The 27,029-nt window shown below is 34.5% G+C and overlaps 2 protein-coding genes across 13 annotated transcripts in view; one reads left to right on the top strand and one right to left on the bottom strand.

The window, feature by feature from the left end:
* DCLK2 (doublecortin like kinase 2) overlaps positions 1–27,029 on the top strand; it is a 78,051-nt gene that overhangs the window by 45,931 nt on the left and 5,091 nt on the right. For 2 of the 6 annotated variants that reach the window (XR_015744098.1, XR_015744099.1), the window contains 7 exons: positions 470–603; positions 2,900–2,977; positions 3,565–3,661; positions 7,567–7,647; positions 8,780–8,896; positions 9,548–9,627; positions 15,858–15,991. Coding sequence is in view for 4 of the 6 variants with exons in the window: in XM_026698136.2 (XP_026553921.1) it covers positions 470–603; positions 2,900–2,977; positions 3,565–3,661; positions 7,567–7,647; positions 8,780–8,896; positions 15,858–15,935 (585 nt within the window). In the remaining 2 variants the exon portion in view is untranslated. Of the gene's footprint in view, positions 1–469; positions 604–2,899; positions 2,978–3,564; positions 3,662–7,566; positions 7,648–8,779; positions 8,897–9,547; positions 9,628–15,857; positions 17,186–27,029 lie in introns of those variants that run through there. The other 4 variants (XM_026698136.2, XM_087936056.1, XM_087936057.1 and 1 more) reach the window with 3 other exon arrangements.
* LRBA (LPS responsive beige-like anchor protein) overlaps positions 19,745–27,029 on the bottom strand; it is a 342,404-nt gene continuing 335,119 nt past the window's right edge. For all 7 annotated transcript variants that reach the window (XM_087936051.1, XM_026698133.2, XM_026698135.2 and 4 more), the window contains 3 exons: positions 25,615–25,811; positions 21,728–21,879; positions 19,745–21,161 (listed from right to left, as the gene is read on the bottom strand). In XM_087936051.1, the coding sequence (XP_087792177.1) occupies positions 21,071–21,161; positions 21,728–21,879; positions 25,615–25,811 (440 nt within the window). In that variant the 3' untranslated portion in view covers positions 19,745–21,070. The remainder of the gene's footprint in view (positions 21,162–21,727; positions 21,880–25,614; positions 25,812–27,029) is intronic.

Raw genomic sequence — 27,029 nt, 5'->3', positions numbered from 1 at the left:
TGTTAACCTCCAGCTCAGATGAGGTGAGGTGTGAAGAGGGGCCTGAGCTTAGAATCCTTGTACCGCAAAGTATAGGTATTACTCTCCCAGAATCTCTTAAGGCTCTGTTCACAAGACAATGAAGTCAATCTGGCAAGATTCCTGTAAATAGGCCACAATAAATAAAGAAGTAACTTTGATCAGCTCATAGTGTCATTCAGATTCCTTGTGCCTCAAATATTGCAGTAAACTGTTGTGTTATCACAGTTATAGATCTTAGGTATAGCTGTGTTTTAGCTCAACTACTTAAACTAGTGTAATGAATAGAATGTATGCTGCTTAAGAGGAGATTGAACAACTATTTGTCAGCCTATTTCTAAATAGTTCTAGTTTAATATATGCTTAGTATCCTAGTTTGCCTAACCACATTACTAGATATTGTTCCTATCAAAATATACAATATAATTCATGATCTTTTTCTCTCTCTCAGGTCTGTGAATATCCAGATGGGACAAAATCTTTGAAGCTAGGAGACTTTGGATTAGCCACTGTAGTTGAAGGACCGCTTTATACAGTCTGTGGCACACCAACCTACGTGGCTCCAGAAATCATTGCAGAAACAGGGTAAAAAATCATTTTAAAATAGAGTTTTGATGTTCTTGGTCTACAAATAATATTAACATTATATTTTTAAAACAACTAAATGTGATCAGTTCCCTGCTATCTGAACAGGTATTGTTAATATTTTTCATTTATTCTAAAAACTTGTCTAAAAACCTGTTGTAAACTGCAGTTTATCAAATTTTGTAAATCAGAGATATGTTAGCTATAATTTTGAATATATAATATAATATAAATAATATAATATTGAATATATATATTGAAATATTCAGAAACTGAACGAGTAAAACTGCATAATTAAATGGAAACAAAATGTAAACAGGATAAGCAGCAATAGGAATATCAATGGAAGGAAAACATTTCATGTTCTGGGAATATTAGGGAAAATGTGTGTGTTTGTGCATGATATATATATATATTATATATGTGTGTGTGTGTGTGTGTGTGTGTGTGTGCCTGCCATATATATATGTGTGTGTGTGTGTATGTGTGTATACCATATATATATATTTTCTTAAGTTTCGCGGTATTATTGTATGGCATTCAGTGTGGTATTTTCCCTTGTAGTTGTCCTGTGCGCGTTTCAGCAGAATCATCTGCCAGAAGCCTGATGATGGCAGATGAGATTCTGCTGAACGTCCTTTGAAAAAACAACTAATGCCATCTCATCATATATATATATATTCTTAGGTTTTGGTACATGTATGGCTTCAGCTTTGTTCAGGTTCATCGTAGTTGTGCTAGTTGTAGCACATCGCAGAATCTGCTGCCATCATCAGGCCTTTATATACAGAATATACTGTATATACTATACATACTATACTATATATAGTATATACTATACAGAAGCCTGATGATGGCTTTAAAGTCTACAACACAACTACAATGACGTGGGAAAATACCCAAACAAAGCTGAATGCCATACATGTAAGTACCCGCGAAAACTTAAGAATGAATATATATATATATATATATATATATATCTCCATCCATCCATCCATCCATCCATCCATCCATCCATCCCAAAGACAAGATCCAGCTAGAAAACCAAGGAGTTTATGAAATACCATGCAACAACTGCCCAGTCACATACATTGGACAAACCAACAGGAGAATAAATGCACGCATCGCAGAACACAAAAACACAGTCAGAAGAGAAGAAAATACTTCCTCCCTCTTCCAGCACCTTAAAGCTACAGGACATGAAATTAATTTCGAAGGAACCAAATTAATATCCAACACTGAACACTCCAGCAAGAGAATAATCAGGGAAGCCATCGAAATAGAGAAACACCCCTATAACATGAATAAACAGGATGATACCTCCTGCCTACCAGACATCTGGAAACTAGCCCTCACCAACAAATGAGTCCCAGCCACGAAAACCAACACCAGACCCAAAACAACACGGGACACCACCGCCAATCCCCCTCATCAGACCCAGGCCCAAACCCATCCTATAAACGAAGGACAACCACCACCCAGAAACCAAACCACGTCTGCTTCGCCAGCTGTCGTACCCCCCGACCCCAAAACCAAACAAGCTGACACACACCAAGAACACAGACCCAGACCCCAAACTTGAAGCCAGACCAAAATGTTACATCACAGCCACCTGATCAGGATATCACATCAGAAAACTCAGGAAATTACACCACAAGAACTCAAGAAGTTGCAACACAGCAAACGACCCAGGAAATCACAGCACAAGACCAAAGATACCACAGCAGTAAAACTCACAAGGTCCCCACACAACACATTACCCAAGCCATTACAACACAGGAGGCTAATGGAAAAGAGATCAAAACACAAACGACCCAGGAGATTAAAGCACAAGATCCAGGATATCTCCACAACAAAACTCACAAGGCCATCACACAGCCCATTATACCAACATCAACTCCATCAACCAATCAAGAGGCAACAGCACAGCCAACCAAACCAGCACACCAGCCCCACCCCCCCCTCAGTATTTATAGAGAGACGGCAGCTTCGATCACACACTGCTTGCACTGGCACGAAGCCAAAAGTACCAGCCTGAGGATGGTAAGTGGGACCTTGCTGAAACGTCGCCAAGATACTCTTAATCTTACACAGGAAAAGACATACATACATACATACATACATACATACATACATATATATTTGCATTGAAAATTGCATCCAATTGCTTATTAGATTGGCAAATTAAGTTTTGAATTATGCTCCAATATTAAAAGTAGTGATATCTTTAAAATGCTGTTACTGTGTGTACAGTATGATGAAAATTCCAACTTTCCCAAACTTTTTTTTTTTGTAGTTATGGCTTAAAAGTGGACATTTGGGCTGCAGGTGTCATTACATACATACTTTTATGTGGGTTTCCACCATTTCGTAGGTAAGTTGAATCAATAAGGCATGAAGTGTTGCATTTGTTTTTAGCCACAGTGCTCTGATTTTTAATTGGTAAATATTTTACTTAAGACAATGTCCTAACACTCATCCGGTTTTCCAAATTTGGGGTAACTGGTGATTTTAGTTTATCTCCTATAATGAAAAGGTGACATTAGTAAAAGAAGGAATATGTAAAATTACATTTTAAGCAGACTTGGTTTTCTCATAGATAGGTGTAATTTATATTCAATAGATAGTTTTAATAATTTTGAAGTTGTCATAGATATACATGCTTAATTTTTTATATTTTGCTATTTTACATACTTGTTATTGTATTAGAAATTCAATATTCCACTATCTGAGAAATATCTGGAGGCAATAGTAGAGATATTATTAAAGCCTTCCTTAAGCAAATAATTTACAAAGAAAACAATAGTGATTGTATTTATTCTCAAACTAAATTCAGCTTGTATAAACACTGAAATTAGAACACAGTATTGCATGTCAAATTAATCTTGTAATTTAGCTTTTATAATGAACAATATAATGATCACCATAGTAATTTTTTTCCTGCTTGGTTTTCATCCACAGTGAGAACAACATTCAAGAGGATCTTTTTGATCAGATCTTAATTGGAAAGCTAGAATTTCCTTCTCCATATTGGGATAACATCACTGACTCTGCTAAGGTACCAAGATGCATTGAAAGCGTGAGAGTTAAAAGTATGAAAACATTTCTGATGAAGCCAAATTGGTCTATCCCTACCATAATTAAAATCCTTTCCTTACTTAGGTTCTGTAAAACTCAAGCCTTTGTATATAAACATACAATCTAACCATATAATTACTGTATATGATTTGTTGTTCTGAGTGACCTACAGAGTATAAGAGCTATGGTGGTGCAGTGGTTAGAGTGCAGTACTGCAGGCTAATTCAGCTGCCTATAATTTGGCAGTTCAAATCTCATCAGGCTCAAGGTTGACTCAGCCTTCTATCCTTCCAAGGTGGGTAAAATGAGGACCCAAATATGCTGACACAGTAAACTGCTTAGAGAGGCCTGCAAAGCACTGTAAAGCAGTATATAAGTCTCAGTGCTATTGCTATTGCTGTATTGTCTTCATTCATCACATTGGAGATGTTTTTAACATTATTTATTTATTTATTCATTCATTCATTCTTTTGTTTGATTTATATTGCTACACTTTGCACACACATAGCTTTGGGAAATATGGATTAAAAGATGAAAACCACAACATTCAACCCGTGGACCAGGGATAAAAAAATAACCACACGCACAAAAACAGTATTCACATTCACAAAAATAAAATACCAAGAACTGTGGATCTCATCTCCTGACCTAAACATCAAGGTACTATCTGTTCCAAGGCCAAAATTGTCCTGTCTTTTAACAAGCATGTACAAAAACTCCAAGTAGGGTCCTTCTGGTGCTGAAGGAGGATGTTCAGATGATGACTGGCTTTGAGTATGGTATGTACTATCTACCAACTCCCAAACTAGAGACATCTATTCAAGAGTCAAACAACTATGGTCTGTCACATTAACATAGCTACCTTATAGATTAATTGAGGACGAAGCATAATAAAATACATCCAATTTGCTTTTGTTTGCTAGAAGAACTTGTTATTTTCCAAAATTGGTATGATTAACATAAGCTAACATTATTATAAAAGACATAAATTAAACAATTAAAAATTATTACAAGACATATAAGGATACAAGAGCCATATACTACATGACCACAAAATGTGATTGTTAGGTCATGCTGGTGCCAGTGTAAACTATAACTGAGAAATGAACTAAGAAAACATAAAATAACTCACAGTTTCTAACATTCATGTACATTAGTTGCATTTATAAGTACTTCACTGCTCTGGGTAATGCATTAATGTATCACTTTTATAAATAACCTTCAGTAAGATTTTTTTTAAAAAAATATTCATTTGCAATTGTGTGTTCTTACAATTTATGAAAAAGAATTTGCTCCCTGAAAAAGAATCTATTTTATGTTATGAACAGTTATGCAATCTAAAAAAGTATAAGCACTGTTACTGTTTTCTATCTCTTTGCAAAAAAATTGCAGATATAAATAAATGTGTTTGTATGTGTATGTGTAACCTCTTCCTTATGACTAAAAATTTGAAAGATTCAGTGAGACAGTGAGATGTGGAAGAGAACTACATGAGCCCTGGGAAGAAAAGTATTGCTTTAATTAAGCATAAATCTGGATTGGTGAAATGACATAGGGTAATTTCATGTGAGATAATGAATATTTATTGTCATGTGGCTTTATACATCTTCCCCAGGAGTCATTTCACAAGTAAATAGCAACCATGAAAATCTACATTCTGAATACGTGTGAATTATTTCAAAATAGCTGAAACCTTCCAAAGTTCATGCTGACGGGTGGAATGATTCTATCCAAATACTTCAGGGATGTTAGATTGCATCCACAAACCAACACAGCCTTTCATCAGCAACTGTGTAGACAACCACTGTTAATGATGGGGCAGCTACAGTTTGAGGGAATCCTAATTGCTGAGTACCTTTCAAAATAACACACCATGTTGCTTCCTCTGAGTCATTTATCCTTGTCAAATCCGAATTTGCTTACAATAGGTATAACTGGCACAGATGCTGGGAAAAGACATTTATTGACCAAACCCGTTGTTGCGTTACAGGGCCAACGACAGGTGCAAATCCCATTGTGAGCCTCATTTTTAAAATTAGATTAAGATGGCAACTCTTATTAATTCATCTGACAGTAATACTACTAATCCTACTGGGACAGTCTGCTAGGTATACATCTAAAGGATTATATATATACTAAAGCAAGTGAGCATTGGAATATACTGTAATACTGTAGTTATGTAAGGATGTTTAAAGATTTCTAGTCTTTCAGCACAGTCTTTGTGATCACATTCTTTAGCTTGTATATTACCACTAGAGAAGAATTAATTGAAGAAATATGCATAGCTTTTCTGAAAATAAAGTGAAGGGTGAAGTTTTGTGTTTGGAAATCACTACACAGATACATTAAATAAGACCATTTGTTGACCATTTTTTTTCCTGCTGGATTGATATACAGACACATTTCCATTTATACCAAAGATTATCCTAAATTTAAGCACCAGTAGATAGATTTTTAAATCTATTACTGATTTATTTAAACATAAAATACCCTTTTTCTTTCCTAAAACGAAGCAGCTGCTCTGAGTTTTTAATGAAACACAACAATAAATGTTCATTTCCTATTTGAAGACTTCTATATACCTTCACTGAGACATCTATGATAATTGGTATATCATACCCAATTCCTTTAAACAGTGCTCATAAGGTTTGGTAGCCTTCATATAAACTTACTAGCATTTGTTGCTGTCCTTTTGGAACTGTGGTATCCAGAACTGGAGCCATATTTCAAGGTAGTATAGAAAAAGTCCTTCCTACAATCTGCCGTCCTAACACTTTCCATGATAGCACCTGCTTTTTAGTAGCTGCAGCACATTGGTGGCTCATGTTTAACTGATAGTCAATAAGGGCACCCAAATCTTTTTTACATTGGAGAGATAAAATCATATTTCCCCAGTCCTTGTACCATACCTATTATTTTCCCCATCCATAATCAGAACTTTACATTTTAATTCGCTGCTCAGAACTGTCCAGATGTGCTGTCTCTCCTCTACGGAACTACCCATATCTCCAACGTTCTGCCATCTTTCCATCTTTCTGCCATTGGCAGGCTTAGTCCTGTTAACCCCCTCAGTCCTGTCACCCAAGTCATTGATAAAAAAAATGAAAAATACAGAATGCAAAAGGGCATCCTGTGGTACTTCACTCAATATTTCCATACAAACTGGAGCTAACCATTAACAAGCACCCATTCACTGCACTAATGCACCCTCTTGTGAGCTCATATAGGTGTTTTGTTACTCCAGATTTTATAATTTCATTAAGGATTTGTTCATGATAAATTGTATTGAAAGTTATGTCCAGGTACATAATCTGCCTGTCCGACTCTCATTATATCAAACTCTTAATAGAATAAGATAAAGTTATGGCATGGTTTATTTATGGCAAAGCCATGTTGGCTTCTGTTAACTTGCTTATGCAACTGTTCACAACAAGCTTATGCTATTTAATAATCTTTAAAGAATATTGGCTAGTAGGAATGTAAAAGCTGACAACTCTGCAGTTTCTTAGATCTTCCTTTTTCTCCTTTTGACAGTGATATTTGCTCTTTCCCTTTAAAACAGGTTATAGTCTTGCAGTGTATCAGTGATGTCTGTCAGATTGTATTTATGGTCCTAACTTGACACTCTAGTTTTCCATTATTTCTCATACTCTGCAATGGTATAGTAACATCTAAGAATTTGTGTGGCATCCCATAGCAGTGTTGCGTCTTCCTGCAAAACTCTTTGAGTTATCATCCTAGCCTCATTCTCCCTTTGTGTGCTGCTGTATGTGCTGCTGTATTAGCCCAAGTCCTTGGCAGCATATTCAACTGTGGTGGTTTGCTACTCCTTTATACAAAATGCATTGTGCTGAATCTTTTCTTCATCTTTTTGTTGTTCCTCAGGAATTAATTAGTCTGATGTTACAAGTAAATGTGGAAGAACGATATACAGCTGCTCAGATATTAAACCATCCTTGGGTATCAGTGAGTAAAATACTTTTATTATATTACCCATTTAAACAAAAATGTAAAAGCTCAACTAAAATTAAACACTAATCACTTGAAATAGATTCAGTTATGTCTCTACAGCATGGGTGTCAAAATTGCCACATCATGTTGCCGTCACATGATGTTTTGCGATGTTTTCCCCACTCATGAAGCTGGGTGGGTGTGGCCTGCATGTGATGCATCCAGCCCACCAGTTTCACACCCTGCTCTATAGCAATGTACAGCCACTCTTCATTTAGCAATTAGCTTCCTTATGCAAATATAATGGTAATAAAAATTATTTTCTGATCGATACATGCATTTAGAGCCAAAGTTGATGCATTCACAATAAAAACTTTCAATGTGAAACTATTTAAGATCTGCTCAGTTTCAGGCAGCAGTGTAGCCTGCCGGAAGATTCTAACATACTAATTAAGGTCACAGAGCTGAGCTTGTTAATTTGCAGTTAGCTCTTTTTAGGAATCTGCTGTTTTGCAGAAAAAAGAAAACACTTCAGGAAGAGATTGTTTAAGCAATATCTCTGCACTGTGAGAAGGGGAAAAATAGGTGAGGCACAGACACTGTAGGAAAGAACTTTATTTGAATAAGATGGCAGCAACTGGTGATCTTCACTTCATATCTCTTCCTCTTCTTCCTTTCTTTCTCTTTCATGTGTTCACCTAGCAACCATTTCAATTAATAACAAAATCATTACTTATACTGATCTGGCTATTTTTTAATGGTTCAACAACACACACAGACACACACACACACATTTAATATCTTTGCTAATTATAGGAGAGATAGACTTGTTGGGTGCACTTCTTTAAACAACTGAAAAAGACATTGCTCTTGGAAGTATGAAAGAATTGTAATGACAATATAAACTTTTAGTTCAAAAGAAACTGGTGAGGAGCTCAGTGCGTGATCAGTAGTATCCTCCTGAGCATGACTAGATGAAAAGGAAGAAAAAGAGATTCAAATAAGAGTCTCCAAAATGGGCCCCTTTTTGTGGTGTGCTGAGGGCCTGTTCATTTATCATGGATCTTCATCTAGATATTTATGATAATTTTTGTATCATTCCAATGCTTCTTTGTTGAATAATAATGTTCTCCTTTTCTTTAAAAAGGATGATGCCTCTCAAGAAAATAATATGCAAGCTGAAGTAACAGGTAAATTAAAGCAGCACTTTAACAACACACTTCCCAAACAGAATAACCAAAATGCAGGAGTGTCTATTATCATGGTAAGCAAGTGCATCATTTCTACCAATTATTTTACTAATTTGACATTTCCAACTCTTTCCAGAAGAGATACAGTTTTGAAGTTATTTTTCATTACAAAGTAATAGTGCATATTTTATGGCTGTGTCAATGTCTCTTTGTGCAATCGATGCATTTTTAAGAAAATTTAAACATTTGACAAAACTGTTTGAGTTCTGTTTGAGACATTCTGTTTAAGAATTGTGCAATTAAGCCAAAGTAAATAGTGCTACTCGAAGTACATGATTTACCATAATTCAGCCTAATCAGCTGTCCTTTAATTCTTGCATTTGCACTGGAAAAAAAAATTATCTCATGAAATATATCCTATTGGCAATAAAATTCTTAAAGATGCTATTTATGTTAGCAGTCAGTTTTTATTTGCACTGAATCATTAAAATGCAGCACCAATAGGTATTTCCAAGACTCCTAGACATACTGACCAAATTTAAGTTGAAGAAAACCAGGTTCTGGGAATGAAGAAAGAAATTTTAATTTTTTTATCACTTCTTGTTTAATTTTTCCTAACATATACCAGCTTTAAAAGTAATGTTTTATTTTAGGATGAAATAAACTACTATGAGGAGCAAAGAAATATAATACAAAAGCTTATTGTTTTGCTTCCATTTTGACAGTTTGACTTGACAGTCTGAGAGACTTCAAAACTCAATGTTTTGTATTTTTGAGACTTTGGATAATCCTGAAGTGAAACCTGGTATAAAATCCATTATTAAATAGAGTTATTTTAAAATGCTAACTCACAGCTGCTTGCAAATTTGCACATAAGCTTGTTTGTAGTCATAAATATAATTCAGCATCTGGCTTCTTTTTGATGTGAAGTTCTGGTTGTTTTGTTTTTTTTCCAAATTTCTTGCCTTCTGGCTTTGCTTCTAGGCAATGAAGCATACTTGTAATTATAACTTCCATTGATCCTTCCTTATCTTCTCCCTGCTGGTAAAGGCTATTTTCCCAGGAACTAAATTATAGTTTTTAAATTAAAATTGAGTTCTGAGCCAAAGTCCATTAAGCAATTTGAGACTTAGAAGAATCTGAATTCAGGTAGTCCTTGACTTAAAATCATAATTAAGCCCAGTTGTTCAACTAGTCACCGTATGCCGGTGCCCACCGTATGCCGGTTAAGAGAATGTCATGGTTGTTTAGTGAATCCATTTTCTCCATTAGGCACTTTTACTGGAAACTGGAAGTAAATTTTAATTAGATAACTATATTGTCATTGTACCTCATACAACGAAATTAAATGTCATCTTCAATGTACATTAGAACTATAAAAAATAAAACACAAAACACACATGCTTCACACATTTGAATTGAAAGCCCCTGATATTGCATTTATATTGCAGTATATAGTAAAATTCAATATGCTGGCTTGTAGCAAAATGCTGGTTTCTAGCAAAAAATGTTGTAGCCGTGTGGTTGAACACACCAAATGTGATCATGTGACCGGGGGGGACACAACTTTGAATATGGGACATAAGTAACCCTTGGGAGATTTGCCATAACTTTAAACAGTTGCTAAGCAACAAGTGATAAATCAAAAACTACCTGTAGTTTTAACTGTATAAAGGAACACATTGTCTCTCAGCTTGAGTGACACTCCAGACATAGCCAAAAATGGCTGGAAGTAGAACCCATTTTGAAAGAATTTTGTTCAGGGGGAAATGAATGCCTTAAGGACAGGGGTGGGATTCCACCAGTTCGGACCGGTTCTATAGAACTGGTTGTTATGATTCTGCACAGTTCAGAGAACTGGCAAATCATGCTCCTGGCTGGCCCCGCCCCTCTCCATCCAGTCAGTCCTTACTGTGCATGCCCGATATTCTGCACATGCTCGATATTGCTGACTGCATTCTCCCCCGCCCAGTCACTCCTTAAGATGTTTCTTTTTTTCCTTCCAACGATCAGCTGTTCTGATGATCAGCTGTGTCAGGATCCCCCTTGCTGTCTTACTGCTTCACCCAGGAGGCTTCTCTGAGGCCCAGGGGGCAAAAAGGGGCATGGGAGGATGATGCTGTACCCCCCTCACTCATTTTTTGCTTTCCCGAGGCCCAGGGAAGTTTCCTGGGATCAAAAATGCCCCCCAGGAGGCTTCCCTGAGGCCCAGGAGGCAAAAAAAAAAAAAAAAACCTGGAGTGGGAGTGCTGCAAAAAAACAAGAAGCACCACCCGTCCAGTCACACGGCCATGCCCACCTAGCCACACCCACAGAACCCATTGTTAACAAATTTGAATCCCACCCCCACTTAAGCATCTACTTAACAACATCAAAACCCCATAGAATTTTGCCCTCAGCTGACTGATCATAAAAATAAGTTGCGGTAGAATGTTTTGGCCCTCAGTCTACTCTTTTAAACCCTGAAATTCAGCCATTTAAAAAAAAATACAATATTTGGAGAACTAAAAAAACATTATATCAAGATAAGTTAAATAAAGTTGCAGGTTGAATTGTAGGTAAGCCAAATTGATTCCTCTGTTTTTCATAAGAAGGATATTTGTGTTTATTTTCCACCATGTAATCAGAAGAGGTGGGAAAATTATGAGGTGTCATGTGTGACTTTTCAGATTTATATACAAAAATGCTGGCAGATTGTCATGGTATTTTAACTATCTTCTGCTAAGAATTTTAATTTCTGGATATGTGTGTAAAAACGATGACATGGTAAAATCCAAGGAATATATCCAAAGGAACTGTTTTATCAACCACAGAAAAAAATTAAAATGAAATTTATTTAGCCTAAGGGTACAGCACATACAATATAATAAAAACAAATTATCTCAATTTATCAAGTGAATATAGCTACATTTACAACCATTCACATGATTGTCTTAAATAAAATTCATTTTCATTTCTGTTCAGCAAAAAATTGTGCTCAAAAACCATTATTTAATAGAAGTAGGAAAAAAACATTTTAGAATGGCTTGCAATTTTCTTCTTTTGATTTTTATAAAGGTCTTATAAGGAAGGTTTCAGTGCTGCTTTTTGAATATTGAAACAATTTATTTACATTTATAAATGTTGCAATGCTATTGGTTCTGCTTCCAGTAAGTCTAGTGTCTGTCCGTTGCTTCCTTCTTTTGCTTCTTCTCCCAATGCCTGCGCTGCTTTCCTCTGAATAGGTCCAAGGCAGGGGTATGTACTAATTACAGTGCTTCTTTGCCACAATTTAAAAAAAAGATTCTTGGTTTGAAAGAAAAGGAGAAGTAACCTTGTAACAATGTTGAGCAGAAAAGCTTGTCAAGTGATGTGGTACAATCATGCAACAAGCTTCCATTGCATTGATATAGTTGCACCATTCAACCATTTCAATATTGCTGCATGATGTTTTCTATTTTTACAGATTTGAAAGCCCCCACCCACCCACCCCCAAAAACTTGGGCTTCTTTTTCTTCTTCTTTTCTCCCCTCCTCCTCCTCCTCCTCTCCTCCTCCTCCTCCTCCTCCTCCTCCTCCTCCTCCTCCTCCTCCTCCTCCTCCTCCTCCTCCTCCAAAATAGCACAGGTATAGTTCTGAAATTGCTTGAAAGCTTTTCCTTGGCTAATTTATGATGATCACTTTATATTAGAATGGTCATCATATTCTCATGGATTTGCATTTCTGTAATCATATCCCTAAAGCAGCTAGCAACTGAACACAAGCTCAATCTGTCTGGTTAAAACAATTGATACAATATTCACACTTTTGGTCTGCAATCTTCTCAATCGTTGTCCACAATCATTATTTTACACAACATCTTTGGTGCCAATTTTAAAGAAAAAAAGTAATACCTTTAAGTTTAGACATTATTTATGAGTTAACGCACAAAATTTTTTATTTTTTATATGTTTAAAATCTGGAGATTAGTGAGAACGTTGTGGGTGCTGCATTGCTTATCTTAATGTATATTATACCTGAGCAGTGTTTGAATTTTTAATATTCTCCACATTGTGGTTCTGGAACTGCTCATACGAAAAGTGTATCAGGAAAAATATTCTATACATAATACATAATACATAATTACGACCAGCCAAATGCTTTTTTGTCTACCTGAAATAAAACCTAAAATTTTACATCTGCTCTGAAAGTTATTACTAGTGAACCATTATGAAGTAAAATTTCTCCTTTAGTTAATTTTTTGTAAAAGCTTAGTTCAGTTGCCATGTACTAGCTTGAATCATGTGCTTAATGTTAAAAAAATTCATATTAGGGGTTTATGACTCTCTATATAAAACTAATTACAATTCATTTTAGATTTTTACTTTTCAAAAAAGTCAAGTACAATTGAGATACAACTGAGAAACAAAAATCAGAGTAATAACATAAACAAGTTATATTATTTGAAGGACCTACAATGGGTTGATTAAATTTTATGATGGAAGAATCATAGCTTATCTTTCACGTCTGCATAATAAAGTAAGGAGAGACGTATTTTTCTATATATTCATTTTTGCCTCTTCCAAAAAGCATCTATTACTTCCATTCTGGATGCTACCTATTATCTTCCTTTTCATCACATCCACATTCAACAAAGATTCTATCAAAAACACAAATTCATAATTTGTTACCATTAATTTATATCTTATAATTGTGTGGCCCATTTTTTTCATGTCAAATACAATTTACATTGGACTTTAGTATATTGATTTTGGTTCTATACTCCATGTGGCATCATTATGGCTTATGTAACATTTCCAGTAAACCATTCAGGTTCTTAGCCAGCAACATGGGACCATTTTCATAACAAGTGCATGCACATTGCATTCCCAACCAACAAATCTCAATATTACCATCGTAATTCTTTCATCAGTGTCTATCTGAGCCCTGGTGACATAGTGGTTAAGCGCAGTACTGCAGGCTAACTTTACCCACAGCCTGGAGTTCGATCCTGACCGGCCCAAGGTTGACTTAGCCTTTGGTAAAATGAGGATTGTTGGGAGTAATATGCTGAGATTGTAAACTGCTCAGAGAATGCTGTAAAGTACTGTCTAAGTTCTATTGCTATTGCTATCTTTTGTCTGCTAAAATACTGAGCCATTTGGTAAGTGCACCGTTTATTCTCATCCATGCTTTATTCCATCACATCACATGTTCAGCAACCAAACCTCAACTGTATTTGCTTAAAACATTCCACAAACCAAGTCTCTTTACTTCTACTGTACAGTTACCTGAAATCAACATTGTACAATATATTCGTACATCTATACATTGATAATGATTTGCCGAAGGACACAATACTTGATCTACACGTATTTCACCCTTTCAATCAGAATTTCCTCCAAAATCTTAAGAAGCACACTGAACGTACCTTGTAGATTTTCCATTCACTTGTGTTATTGTCCTTGATGCTGTCTGAGCTTTTTTGCTTGTAGACATTTCATTATCAACTATGTAGCTTCACACCAACCACATTCTTCCAGCCATCTGGCACGTGTATGTTAAAGATTCATGCAACCTTTTCCCGAACAGATAAATATTCATATTTTAACATTTATCCAGTCACACTGCCCACACCTGCAACCTTACCATTTTTATTCATTTATATAATAACTTCCTTTTCTTGGAAAAAAATTAAACTATTTATAGCATACTTCCAAAGGCTTCCTGTTTAATCCTTTTCACTCATTTCCAAATTTTTCTTTCTTTTGAAATTGTTCTGTTTTTTATCTATTATTAATTCTCTTAACCAGAATTTTTTATTTTGTCTGCATATGCACATTATATGACACATAATTATATGACAGTGAAATTTCATTTTTTTCAGCAATTATTCTCTTACGTGCATTGCTTTGCGTCCTTTTGCATCGTCTTGCATGTCATTTTCCCACCAAGTAACTTTTTTCATGTTCCCATTGCTGTACTGTACTTTTAGTGGTAGTCCTAATTATTACACTGTTGAAAGCAATATCCATGTCCCCTGGCCCATGTCAATTCTCAATTCATTCTGTGGAAATTCCCATAGCTTGTGAAAGTACCAAATAACGGTTTGTTCCACATCCTGAATTTCTCATCTTCATTGATTCTCAGTCTTTCCTCATAATCACACTTATATTCATTCTTTTGCCACATGGAGAGACATACAACTGAATTATGTTTTTGAAACGAAGAGACCATTTAATAAGCATAGACTCCAAGTCTCAATTCTCATTCATTCTTGGATATCCAAATAGCCAAGTCACTTTTTATTTTATATCTATCTGTTCATGTCATCAGAGGGTTTGCTTTAGTTCCACTTTTTTTTCATTTATTCATTTTGTGGATAAATGTTCTATTTAACAGTATTTTATTCTAAGTGACAATGTTCTAAATACCTGTCTCTTTAGGTTCACCTTGACATGTCCATGCCTTTTTGGGAGATTCATTGATTCATTCATTCAATTTCTGAAGTTACCCAACTCAATCAAGTGATTAGATGGCTTACAAGTCTAAAATTATGAAACAATTAAAATAATTTAAAAAGCATTTAATAATTTAAAAAAACACCCACAATAAGTAGAAACAGTAGCCATGATGGTTAATTAATTAACACTAAGGCCAAGCAATAGGACCCTTCACACATTCCAAGGCTCAGACCAAGATACACAGCCAAATTTTTAAAGCTTTGTGAAAAGCCAATAGGGTTTGGGCCATTCTAATTTCTGAGAGGAGAATATTCCCTAAGAAAGAGGCTGCAGAAGAAATTTAAACTGTCTTCTAGTTTCTGCTTGTCATCATTCTTTGGTTGATGTGATTTGCAGCATGCCCAATCTGGGCATGCAATTCTTGTTACTAATGCTATGCATGTGAGAAGCCACTTTCCAAACAATCCACAACCTCACACTCTTGAAAAAGATCTTAGAAGTTACTTTTCCTTTTCTTTAGATTTTGCATGTATCATTTTTAAAAACACTATTATATGTACATATAACACTTATCAGTGATGTGATTTACCTTTTTCTAAAAAATTATATTTTAGAACACAGCTCTAGATAAAGAAAATCAGATATTTTGCAACAAGCGCTGTCAAATCCCAGGTCAAGCTGATGTGAAGTAAATCACCAAGATAAAACCTGCTCCTCAGCCTTCTACAACTGATCACAAGTTGACTTCTCTTGCTACTTCTCAGCTACTCAGACTCTTCCTAGCTTGAATCAGCATGTCATGAGCCAGCAGGATTAATTTTAAGAGAAGTTCTAATGAAATCCACAGCTAGGTCAGCTACTGTTCTCTTAAACTTGCTACTTTATTTTTTCATGTCTAAAAGGGATGCAGGTTGTATGTACAGTAGAATTTAGTACTCTACCTATTACATTTGGGGATTCTTATGTTTTTTAATGAATTTGTGTTCAGTATAATTTCAGTCATACAAATGAATTTATCTTCTCATACTTGGATATACAAACTTTAAATAGGTATAACTATTAAGGAGCCTCGCCCAACAAAGTCTAGATTTTCTAAAAGAAATGCTAGACAAAAAAAGGGGGCGGAACTCATTTCTTTAATTTAAAAATGCAAGTCTAAAATGGTCCTGGAGAGAAGCAAAATTATTCCCAGTGGCAATTTGTACAATATTGAAAGTCAAGTTGTGGAGGTTTGAATAATGATGTGAATGGACAGCACAGTTATTTTTGACATTAAACTTTTTGATTAAGTACCATCAAGTTGGTATTGACTAAGTGATCACATAGATAAGAAATATAAATTTAAACCTTGTGGAATTTAATATAGAATAATTCAATCATTGACAATCATTTTGCAACCAACCCCATTTATGAATGAGTGTTTTGAAGATTGCAACTAGTAAAGATTTCTCTGCACAGGTTGTTTCCTGCTTCTCTTTTCCTGTCATGAATGACCAGTTATTTTTTTCTTGGAACAGAAAGCTTGCTGCATGGTGCATTATCAAAAAGAGCAGTATATTTATAGCAAGCTAGTGTAATAAATGAATTACTAGTTACCAACACAGAATGTGTCAGCATTGTATTTTTTTAATTAGCCCACTCTTAAAGTCATCAAATGTTTGGGGAACTATAATGCTAAATGTGCAGTGAAGGGTAGATGGAGTTGTATATTAATGCTTGTTTCAATATTGTATGTTCTCTGCTTGTTTTCTTTCTTTCTAACAATTTTAAATCATTTTCTATTAGCTCTTTACATTAGAACTAAGAACTGCAATAAACATTTTTCTTCAAAAGAGTAAGTAGTAATTTTTTTGAGAACTTATAAAGCAAATTCAGGATATGTAATTATCTTGATTTCCTTCTATTTTGAGTACACATTATGTTCTCAAATTTTATAACATAATTTTATTTAATATGATCAGGCTGATTTTTTTATGTTTCAGGTATATATTATTACAATAGAAAACATTCTACTGGGTATAGCTAAACAGTTGTTGTGTCATTCAGTTATTTCCAGATATTATTTTGTTTTATACTTGACTGTCTTCACTTTAACATTTGCTTGTATGTTTAAATCGGAATGCCTGCTAAGAGATTTTATTTATTTTAGGTATGATAACATACTTAGTATAGTCTTAATTTTGCTGTGGCCACTTTTAGTGCAAATTAAAGATATCAATCCCCACAAAATTACCAGAAAGTAGCACACATTAACCAAGTCTAATGTGAAAATAATCGTTAAGCATAATTTTAAAAAATCTGGACATTTCTTTGTGCAGTATTTCAGGTGTTCTGTTTGCTTCTATAAATATTACGCATACTCTTTTAAAACTTTCTATGAAGATTTATGCAGAGCTACACAAAAGTTATTAAAAGAAAAAACCCAAGCAGTATATATTTCAAATATTTCAGATCCAAATATTCAAATATTACATTTTAAAAGAAACAATTTTTCCATCTCCATGAGTCTCATATGAAGTTCCCCTCTTAGCTTCCAAGTTTGACGTATTAGTCATATAATGATTTCTTCCATTATTAAATACATATAAGTATTTTAAGAGATGTATAAGTATCCTGTTTTGCTGATGCTATATTTCAGCAAGTATAATGGATCCTAAATTACTTTCCCAAATTATGCTTTCTGAAATTTCCATGTTATCCCTTTCCTTTTCTCTTCTCCTCCACCCTTCTTATTTTACCCAATTAAGATTATTTATTCAGATCAGTATTGTTTCTGCCTACAATACTGGCTCTTATTCTTATGTGTAATAAAGAAAAAAGAACTACCTCTTTTATATTCTTGATTTCAACAGCCCCTATGAAATCAGTATTACTCATTATTTTTTTCAAACTGGAAAATAGGAAACAATTTCAGTGTTGGATTGTGACAATGTTCCCATTAACCCTGTGTACTACCTTTGTCAAATTCAACTTCAGTCTTCAGTCTAATCAATTCAGACTGCAATCCCGAAACTTCAGACTTAAGTACTCAGTTTTCAGTCAACATAAACAAAATCAGGAACATACTGTGCCTGTGCTTCAGGAGTTTAGTTTTGAATAGTCTGAGATTAATCAGACAACTGTACACCGTGTAACCTCTATGAATGGCACTATATTAGCATAATTTAATGCCTATATTTTTTTTTAGTAAAAGGTAAAATATTTACACGATCTGAAGTGAAACCAGAATAATGCCTATGATGTAGTGACAAATTTAATTTTAATTTAGTTTTTTTCCTCCGCCTTAGAGGTTCCATTTGTTTAAAATTTGGTGGTCCATATCCAGTATACTTTGAAGCTAATGTTCAAATAGTTATACTCCTTTCCCCATTCTATTAGGACTATAAATGTTTATATTCTAATTGCTTTACATTAAAAAAAACTAAAAAAAAACTTTTATTAGTTCACTGGCCATGTGGCCATCTATTAAAGTTGATGGAATGTTTTTGGTGAAAAACTATCCAGCACCTCATATAGTGGCCATTTTATGATATAACTAAAATGAACAAAAAACATTGAGTTTGTAGTCTTTCTCTGTGTATATTTTGGCATTCGAAAGATTGCAGTGGCATAAGAAATTGTCCAATAAAACTTTCCCACCCCAAATCAAAAACACATCCTGTTCAAGAAACAAACAAAAGCAAAGCAAGGACGTGTCTGTTCTAAGCACAAGGAAAACCAAAGAACAGTCATACCGCATCAAGCCCTTCATGAAACACATATAGCATACGTCGCTCCTTAGGGAAGGTCTTTCATGAGCAGCTGTAGCTAGATAGCTGACTGGACTTTTAGTAAAATACATAGAATAGGGGCTTGAATCTTCTTCCCGTCCTATCAGATCTAACAGTGCCTTGGTTTCACATGGAGCACAAAAAGAAATGAAGAACAATGTAAAGTTTGAGACGTGACCGCAGATATTAAAACATCCGTTTGAATTCAAAATAAGAAGGAAGGAGTTTAGGAGCAAGAGTTACCTTTTGTTCTTGATTTTGGTGATTAATCTTTAGACATTTCCTATATTAGTGGAAGACAGTGCTTTTAAAAATGATATAACATTGTAGTGCAACTGTGCTCAGGGTTTTTACACTGTCATGTCTCTCAATAATATAAGCACAGCCAGTTTTCTGGTTTGGTCAACTATTGTCTGAGTATATTCAATAAAACTTTTGTTGGCTTGGGAGATGAAAGTAGACTATCTTTGCAAAGTTCAAGGCCACACCCATCATCCATTCCACATGTAGGAGCTAAATTTGTAGACGGTGTTAGGTCTGTACTAACAGAAGTGTAGCAATAAATATATGTTTGGCATTTGCTGTGTTCTCTGAAAATGTTTGGTACATGTAGCAGTAACTAACCAAAATTCCGATTTAAAAGACAAATTTACAATCATTTTGTTTTCAGAGTTCTGCATTGTTTCTTATTAGAAAGTTATGTTCCTGTTGTAATAAACGAAACATTAAAATACAAATGCCTTTTTTATTTAATATCTTGTTTCAAACTGAGTTTCCCCCTTTCTGATGCTTGTATAAAGAAGGGCTATTTGAATATTAGGAAAAAAACATACAAATTGCTTGAAATAATTAGTTGAAGAAATTATATACTGACAAAGACAGAGAAATGTAAATTTTAAATCTTAAACCACAACTTATCAAGAAATAATTTTTGCAGTACATTCTAAAAACAATACTTTTCACATATATCATCACAGAATTTTGCACAGCAATCATATATTAAATAGAATTTATGCAACACCAAAATAACATTGTTCATAATAAATTTTATTTAGTTTCCCAAGAGCTTGAAGAGAGATTTGTCAGAATGATCGAATCAGATTTGATAGGAACATGTCTTGATTTTAAGATCAATATAAAGTCTTGTGCAATACAGTTTTCTAGTTGTGTTGCAGGCACACAATAGCTTTTACCATGAAGGTGCTGAAGGAAAATAGCAGATCTTCAACACAAATGTTTTTTTTATCCACACATGGTTTCAAAAAGTACAGAAGATAAATAGAATACTTCCAAAATCCTCAAAATAGATCTTATTTTTGAAGAACAGTGGGCCTGATGAAAGGATAGGAAAAATATGCTTGATGTATAAATTCTGCTTATGATTATGGTATTTCTCTCTTAACCATACAACAAAATAACAAATTAATAATTTAAAAGGTATACTAATCCCCTAGATTCTAGAATCACACTTGATCATTACACAGATGTGAAAACAAAATTACATAATTTAAATATTCTTGATTTTCAGAAAATTCAGTGCTTCAAGTTATCACTGTAAAAGTACAAGACAAGAGGGAAGGGAGGGATAAGCATAGTTTAAAATGTCAGTATTATAACTGCTGGTATTATAACGAACGTCCTTTGTTATAACAATTTCCATTGTTAAAATCAAATATTCCATAAGATTATAAAGTTTACATGAGAAACATGTTTCATAATATAGCTAATACAAGAATTATAGCCACCCTATTACAGTCTTCCCCCACCCCAGTATAATGATCAAAATAGATTTACTATGACTAAAAAATATAGATTTTCTTTATAAGCTACAGAATCCCAATAATCATCTGTTTTTTCCCCATCCCAAAAAGTCAAGCAAAATCTACAAAAATAGCAATTAACTTCAAAAAATAGCATCTTCCAGCAAATTTAAGTTACATTCAGATATATTAACTATTTATAAGATTTAGAATATGACAAGATACTAAAGAGAGATGTGTGTGTTTGAAGTCTCCACATGAGAAGAGCTGCACGGCCACATCACTTTAATTCATATTTCAGTATCTGGTTTGGTATTCATGATGCCATCTGTTGAAATCATTGTAGAAAACCACTATGCTGCCAGAAGCCATGCCTGTCATTATACACCTATGAAGGAAAAATATGCAGAAAAAAGACCACAAATCATTTTGCACTTACAGTAACAATACATAGCTTTATGCACATTAAATTAAACCACAGATAAAGTTGTGTTTGAAAACTCAATACTTTTAAGATCTAATGTTTCTTATACCATTAGGGACCTATTTTTTATTGCAGAAAAAGGTGCGCAAGTTTGGAACTAGTTTAAATGTCTCATCTGAAACTAGTCTGGTCAGAAATGTTCTATTACATCTAGCAAATCCAGTTGAGAAGCAAAGAATGGGATGTAATACAGCATAGAATCCTGTTATTCTGAAATCTTTCCATCTCTCCCCCAAAATATTTTTTGGCTATTTTGAAGTAGGAATTTGTTCATTTTCAAAAGAGCCAGTGGATGGGAATCACTATAAAATAAATATGTTGTTTTTAATCATCAATTTGTGCATGCTAACTGGAAAAAAAACCTTACATGAAGTGTATGATTTTCAGAAAATTCAATGCTTCAAATTCTGCCATCAGTATAAAAATACAAAACAAAAGGCGAGGGAAATTAACATCCAAATCACTCTCACCTTTGGTCATATGAAAGAGTCATGGATCGGATTCCAGCATCACAACCAGGATAGGCAAAAAGCTGCTTGAGATCATACACTTGCCATACCATAACAACTCCATTGTCTCCTCCTGTGAGGAGATACTGCCCATCACGGCTCAGCTGGATTGCCTAGATCAAGGAAAGTGACTTGAAATAATGAAACAATTTTCACATTAACTTTTTATTCCTCAATTGTTATTACTTAATTATCATAAGACCAGGTTACTTTTTTACAAAGATGGGATCTATAGAAAAGAGAGGTTAAATAAACATATTTTAGTTATTATTTTTTAATGTAAAACATCAGTATAGTGGGAACTAGGGCTATTTGGGTTCTAGAATATTAATTCTGTAATGAACCATAATGATTGGTTGCAAGCATACTTGCTGTCAAATGTATAATAGGTCTGTATATAAGTATAGTTGTTTGAAGAGAGAGAGAATGTCAATAGCTCATGTGTTAGTTCATCTAAGACCAAGATTGTGTCATGATTTCTATTTTGTACATACAAGGATTTAGAAATTCATAAAACCTTCCCATAACAAATCAAAGCATGGTTTGAAGACCAGTCCACATTGCTGCATTCTTTTATTGACCCTCCACTTTACAAGGAATGCAGCGTAACTGTTTTGAGCCTAGGATGGGGTCTTACCAGCCCCATATCCATGCGAATGCAATCAGACAATCATCAAGACAGCATTAGAAGTAGGCATATGTATGCCATGCAGAACATTTTGCCATTATAACATTTCTAATCCATCTGCTCTTTTACAAATGTATTAATAATTGAATTAACTTTTTAAACATGTGTATATCCAAATTTCATGTCACAGTTGTTACCATATTACAAGACTGAAACATGTGCCAAGAATTTTATAGACTGACAACCACACCCACATATTTTCTACACTGGGATGCCGAGAAATAAGTGGAAGAATACTGAGTACATTGCTTGTATATGAATCACTGCAGATGAAAAAAATGGCAAACCCAATACATTGTTTTTAAAAAAATGCAAGACTCATACTAGCTAACAAAGTTAAGTATAATTATTTGAAAGACCATTCAGACTAAAATCAATACCTTTCTTTTCCTTGTGGCTATCTCCTCAGGATATTTTTAAAATTGCTGTGAAGACTATGACAAATAATTATTTGCTACAGTTGTATAAAATTAAGCTGATGGAAATCTATTAACCCTATGGTTATGGTTCATTTGAGTGTTATAACTGGAGGCTTTTTATTTATGCTATAATAAAAGGTAAATTACAGCCATTAATCTTTAACTCATCTATCAGTGAACTAAGTGTATTTCTGGAATAAAAATAATGGGATTTGGACTTCACAAATAGATGTGGAATTTTACTAACCTATCTAATTGTGAATGGAAAGAATGTACTTAAGCGTCAAAGGCAGATATCAGAATTTCACTTTTATATAGCATGGCCTTCAACATTTAGCAAATTAAAAAATGGTACTTGACAAATTGGAAAGGAGAAGGCTTAAGTGTAAGACTAATTTGTTTTAGTATAAAAAGTATTAGGAATTTTACTATTTCAGACACAAGGGGCTCAAAACATAGTTTCTTAATATTGTGTTGTTTCTAATTCACACTTCACTGAAGAGTCTCAAAACTCAGATATTTGAAAGACCATTATTTACAAAAAACAAACAAACCCAGACCTGTCAGCCTGACAATATTGGTATAAAGCAGCAGGAGATTGTAAGATACTTGACTTTTCCAAACAGACTCAGGAAAGAAAAATAAATTGGTTCCGTTGGGTGAAATAGCATGTTGGCCTTGTTTAGGGTATAACAACTTTAGTTCTTTGGACTGCCTGCCAACTTAGATTTAAGTTACTTATTAAGATATCTAAACACTGTAAAGCAGATCTGCTGTGATATTCTGTTAGCCAAAGTTCTACTGAGAAATGCAATATTTAAAACAAAAACAGGTGGAAAGCTTTGATTACGCTGTGAGTATATCCAGACAGCCTAAAGTTTTTTTGGTAGCATTTCTTGTACTTGTGTACAAGATAGTTAGGAGATTAAATAAAACAACTGGAAATTTCAGCTTTTTCAACATATTGCAAACTGAGCTTGCATGGACATAAGAAAGTATTCTGAAATATTTCAACAAGAAATAAATTTTTTACTCCCTATACAGCATTTTATAACGACAAACTATTAAGTTGCTGGACTCTAGTGCCTTGGGCGGACATTTTGAACACAGTTGTTTTAATTTTTCAGTTACCACTTCACTTACAAAATGATAAAATACAAAAGCTCTGGGGAAAATACCATGAATGGTTTGAGACTAAAATTCATCTGGGACTGTTCAGAAAAAATAATAGCATGGAATTGTATATACCATTGGCCTGGATACAGAAGAATTTCCATTGCATAAAGAAATGGCCTTGCAAATGACAACACTGCGGAAATTGTTTCACCAAGCAAAAGATTGCAGGATATTTTATAATTTACTGACCTAGCTGACAACATTATCACAACAGAAAGAGGCTATCAGCATTTTTACTGGAGGAAACAAAGCAAAATCACTAAACTGAAGAATTAGGATAAGATACACATGCCTATAATATTCCAACCCTCCATTGCAAAATACAACAAATGTGTTATCTAAATTAAGCAACTATTACTTCTAACAATTAAAAATAGGACTGTGAGGCAAAGGGTCCATGCAAATCACCTCAATATAAAGTTTCTTGTAGATTTATTCCGAAACTAAGTATCATTGAATGTTAAAGATGGATTTTCCTCCATTGTTGAAGGCTCAAGATGTTCAATAAGATCCCACACTCGGGGCATTCAGACTATCATCATTTTTCTTTTCTGCATGAATCCTCCAGGGGTTTCTCATGTTCCACCATAGTTGCAATAGTGGCACCCTAGTCTGATCTCTACCCAAGAAGCTCAACAAATAATGTGGATTTGTTCCATGGTGAACAAAAAGTAGCACAAGAACACAATGGTTACTTTTTCTAATTCTTGAGTATATCTGGAGCCCCAGTTGGTCTCAAGCACTTGTCTAAGTGCAATTAGGTCATTCAGGAACCAGACATGTTTCTTCTTTGATATTCTGCCCACACAACTACTCTGTTCACTTTCTCAGTTGTTGCTGTTAAATTTTGACTACTCTTCTTAACAACCAGACCAAATTGACTTAAATAATACCTTGTACTATAGAGAGAATAAGGTGTCTGTATGCATCCCATATCCAGTATTTTGTGAAACCAGAAAGCTATGTAAGATAAATCCATTCTCTGACAAGCATCAAACAAATCATAAAATAATAAAAAATGTTCTTCTGAAATGTGGATATAGTTTATGTGTAGACACTAGGCTCTTCCATAGTGATGGGCACTGTATATATAATTATTGAACTAAGTATGTCTCCCTGAGCTTTGGGTGCAATGTAACTCTAAAAGTTGCTATGAAATTGTAATTCTAAAAAAGATAGTACATTGCCGAATATACAAAATAGTAGCATTCATTCAATTTAAATTAAATAGAATTTTTTTTTTTTGCCTGTAGCCATTTTTGGGAGAGCGGTCCCAATATGCTATTCAAGACAAGTATGGCCCAGTCTAAAAAAAATGGTGTGTACAGATATTGTGCAAGAAAATATTACATCATTTCTATTTTGAATTATGAACATGCTAAAAATTAACTCCCAGACTAATGTTTGTTACTATTGATTAAGGTGCTGTAGCTATTTCATATGTGACATTAAATAATTTATAAACTATGCACATATTCAATAATTACCAAATACAATATAGCAGAGTGAGATGTATTTTAAAGGACCTAGAATTTAAAAGTAAGACGTTAATATAATATACTCACCCTGATATTATCATCTGTTTCCATAGTGGACTGGAGTTTTCCATTCACACTGAATACACAGAAATGACCATTGTCATAGTATATGACACAGTGACCCTCTCTTGATGCTTGGATAAGTTTTGCTTTCACACAGTTTTCAGGAGCTTCTAATGTCCGCAGTAGATCCCCATTCATAGAATGTATGAGACATGATCCTTCTGATGAGGGAGGTTAAAAAAAATACAGTGGTTAAATATTCAGTATTAACTCTGATTAAATATACTAAGTTGATTTGGCTTTATTAAAACAAAAATAACTCTGATTTTAATGTTCAGTTCTAAATAGTATCTAATATTAATATATACTGATAGATGTATGGGTGACAAACAGATGTTGCTGTACAATAGTTCTGAGAATCAATTATGAATTGCCTTACTAGAGCTTCTGAGAAGTACAGAATTATGTGGAGGGTAACAGGTCGCTCCTTCTGTGATTGTACCAATTATTTGACTTTGTTTAACCAAATGTTTTGCTCCTACTGCCGTCCTCAAAAGCCATAAAAACCGCATAGTATTTATATGAAGTAAACATGTTTGTCTGTTTATTTGAATCTATTTATGTGGTCAAATGAAACTGGGTAGCTAATAAAGTTTAAGAAATATACTATAAATATAATCTATACAAAATACATTTTCCAACCAACATAAAGTAGTTCCTGAAAATGCTACAAACCAATAGCCTGGGCTCAGTTTCCCAGTTCCCAAGCCTGGGAAAACAATCATGCCTTCAAAGTTTCTGAAAGGTGAGCAGAGTCAGAGCCAGCTATACCTTAGACAGTACAATGTTCCACAAGAAAGGCAGAGCTATGGAAAAGGCTGTGGACTCGGGTCCTTCTAGAACAGGGGTGTCCAACCTTGGTATCCTTAGTTCTGGAAAGCTGGCTGAGGAATTCTGGGAGTTGAAGTCCACAAGTCTTAAAGTTGCCAAGTTGGACACCCCTGTTCTAGATGATAAACTCTTACTGATGGAATTGGACCATGCTCCTTCTGCCCAATTTAATGGGACCAGCTTTGCTGGCTGAGGAATTCTGGGAGTTGAAGTCCACAAGTCTTAAAGTTGCCAAGGTTGGACACCCCTGTTCTAGATGATAAACTCTTACTGATGGAATTGGACCATGCTCCTTCTGCCCAATTTAATGGGACAAATAATACTGGCACACAACACAAAGGTATGCAAAGGCCCACCTGGCCACAACCGCCACTTGCTTTCTGAACAAGAGACTTGAGCACTGGAACACCAAATTGCACACATTTCTGTAGGCAGTAGTGCAATCCCACCAGAACTAAGGATGAAAACGATCAGAGAAGACAGATTAAAGTCTCTCAAAACCATAAACTTTGAGAAATCCATCAACAACTCAGCCATGGTGTCTGGCA

Source organism: Pseudonaja textilis, chromosome 6 (assembly GCF_049901715.1).
Source record: "Pseudonaja textilis isolate UNSWEBS1 chromosome 6, rPseTex1.2, whole genome shotgun sequence".
NCBI lineage: Eukaryota > Metazoa > Chordata > Lepidosauria > Squamata > Elapidae > Pseudonaja > Pseudonaja textilis.
The sequence above is the reverse complement of the archived record's forward strand: the minus strand, read 5'-3'. Positions and strand labels throughout refer to the sequence as shown.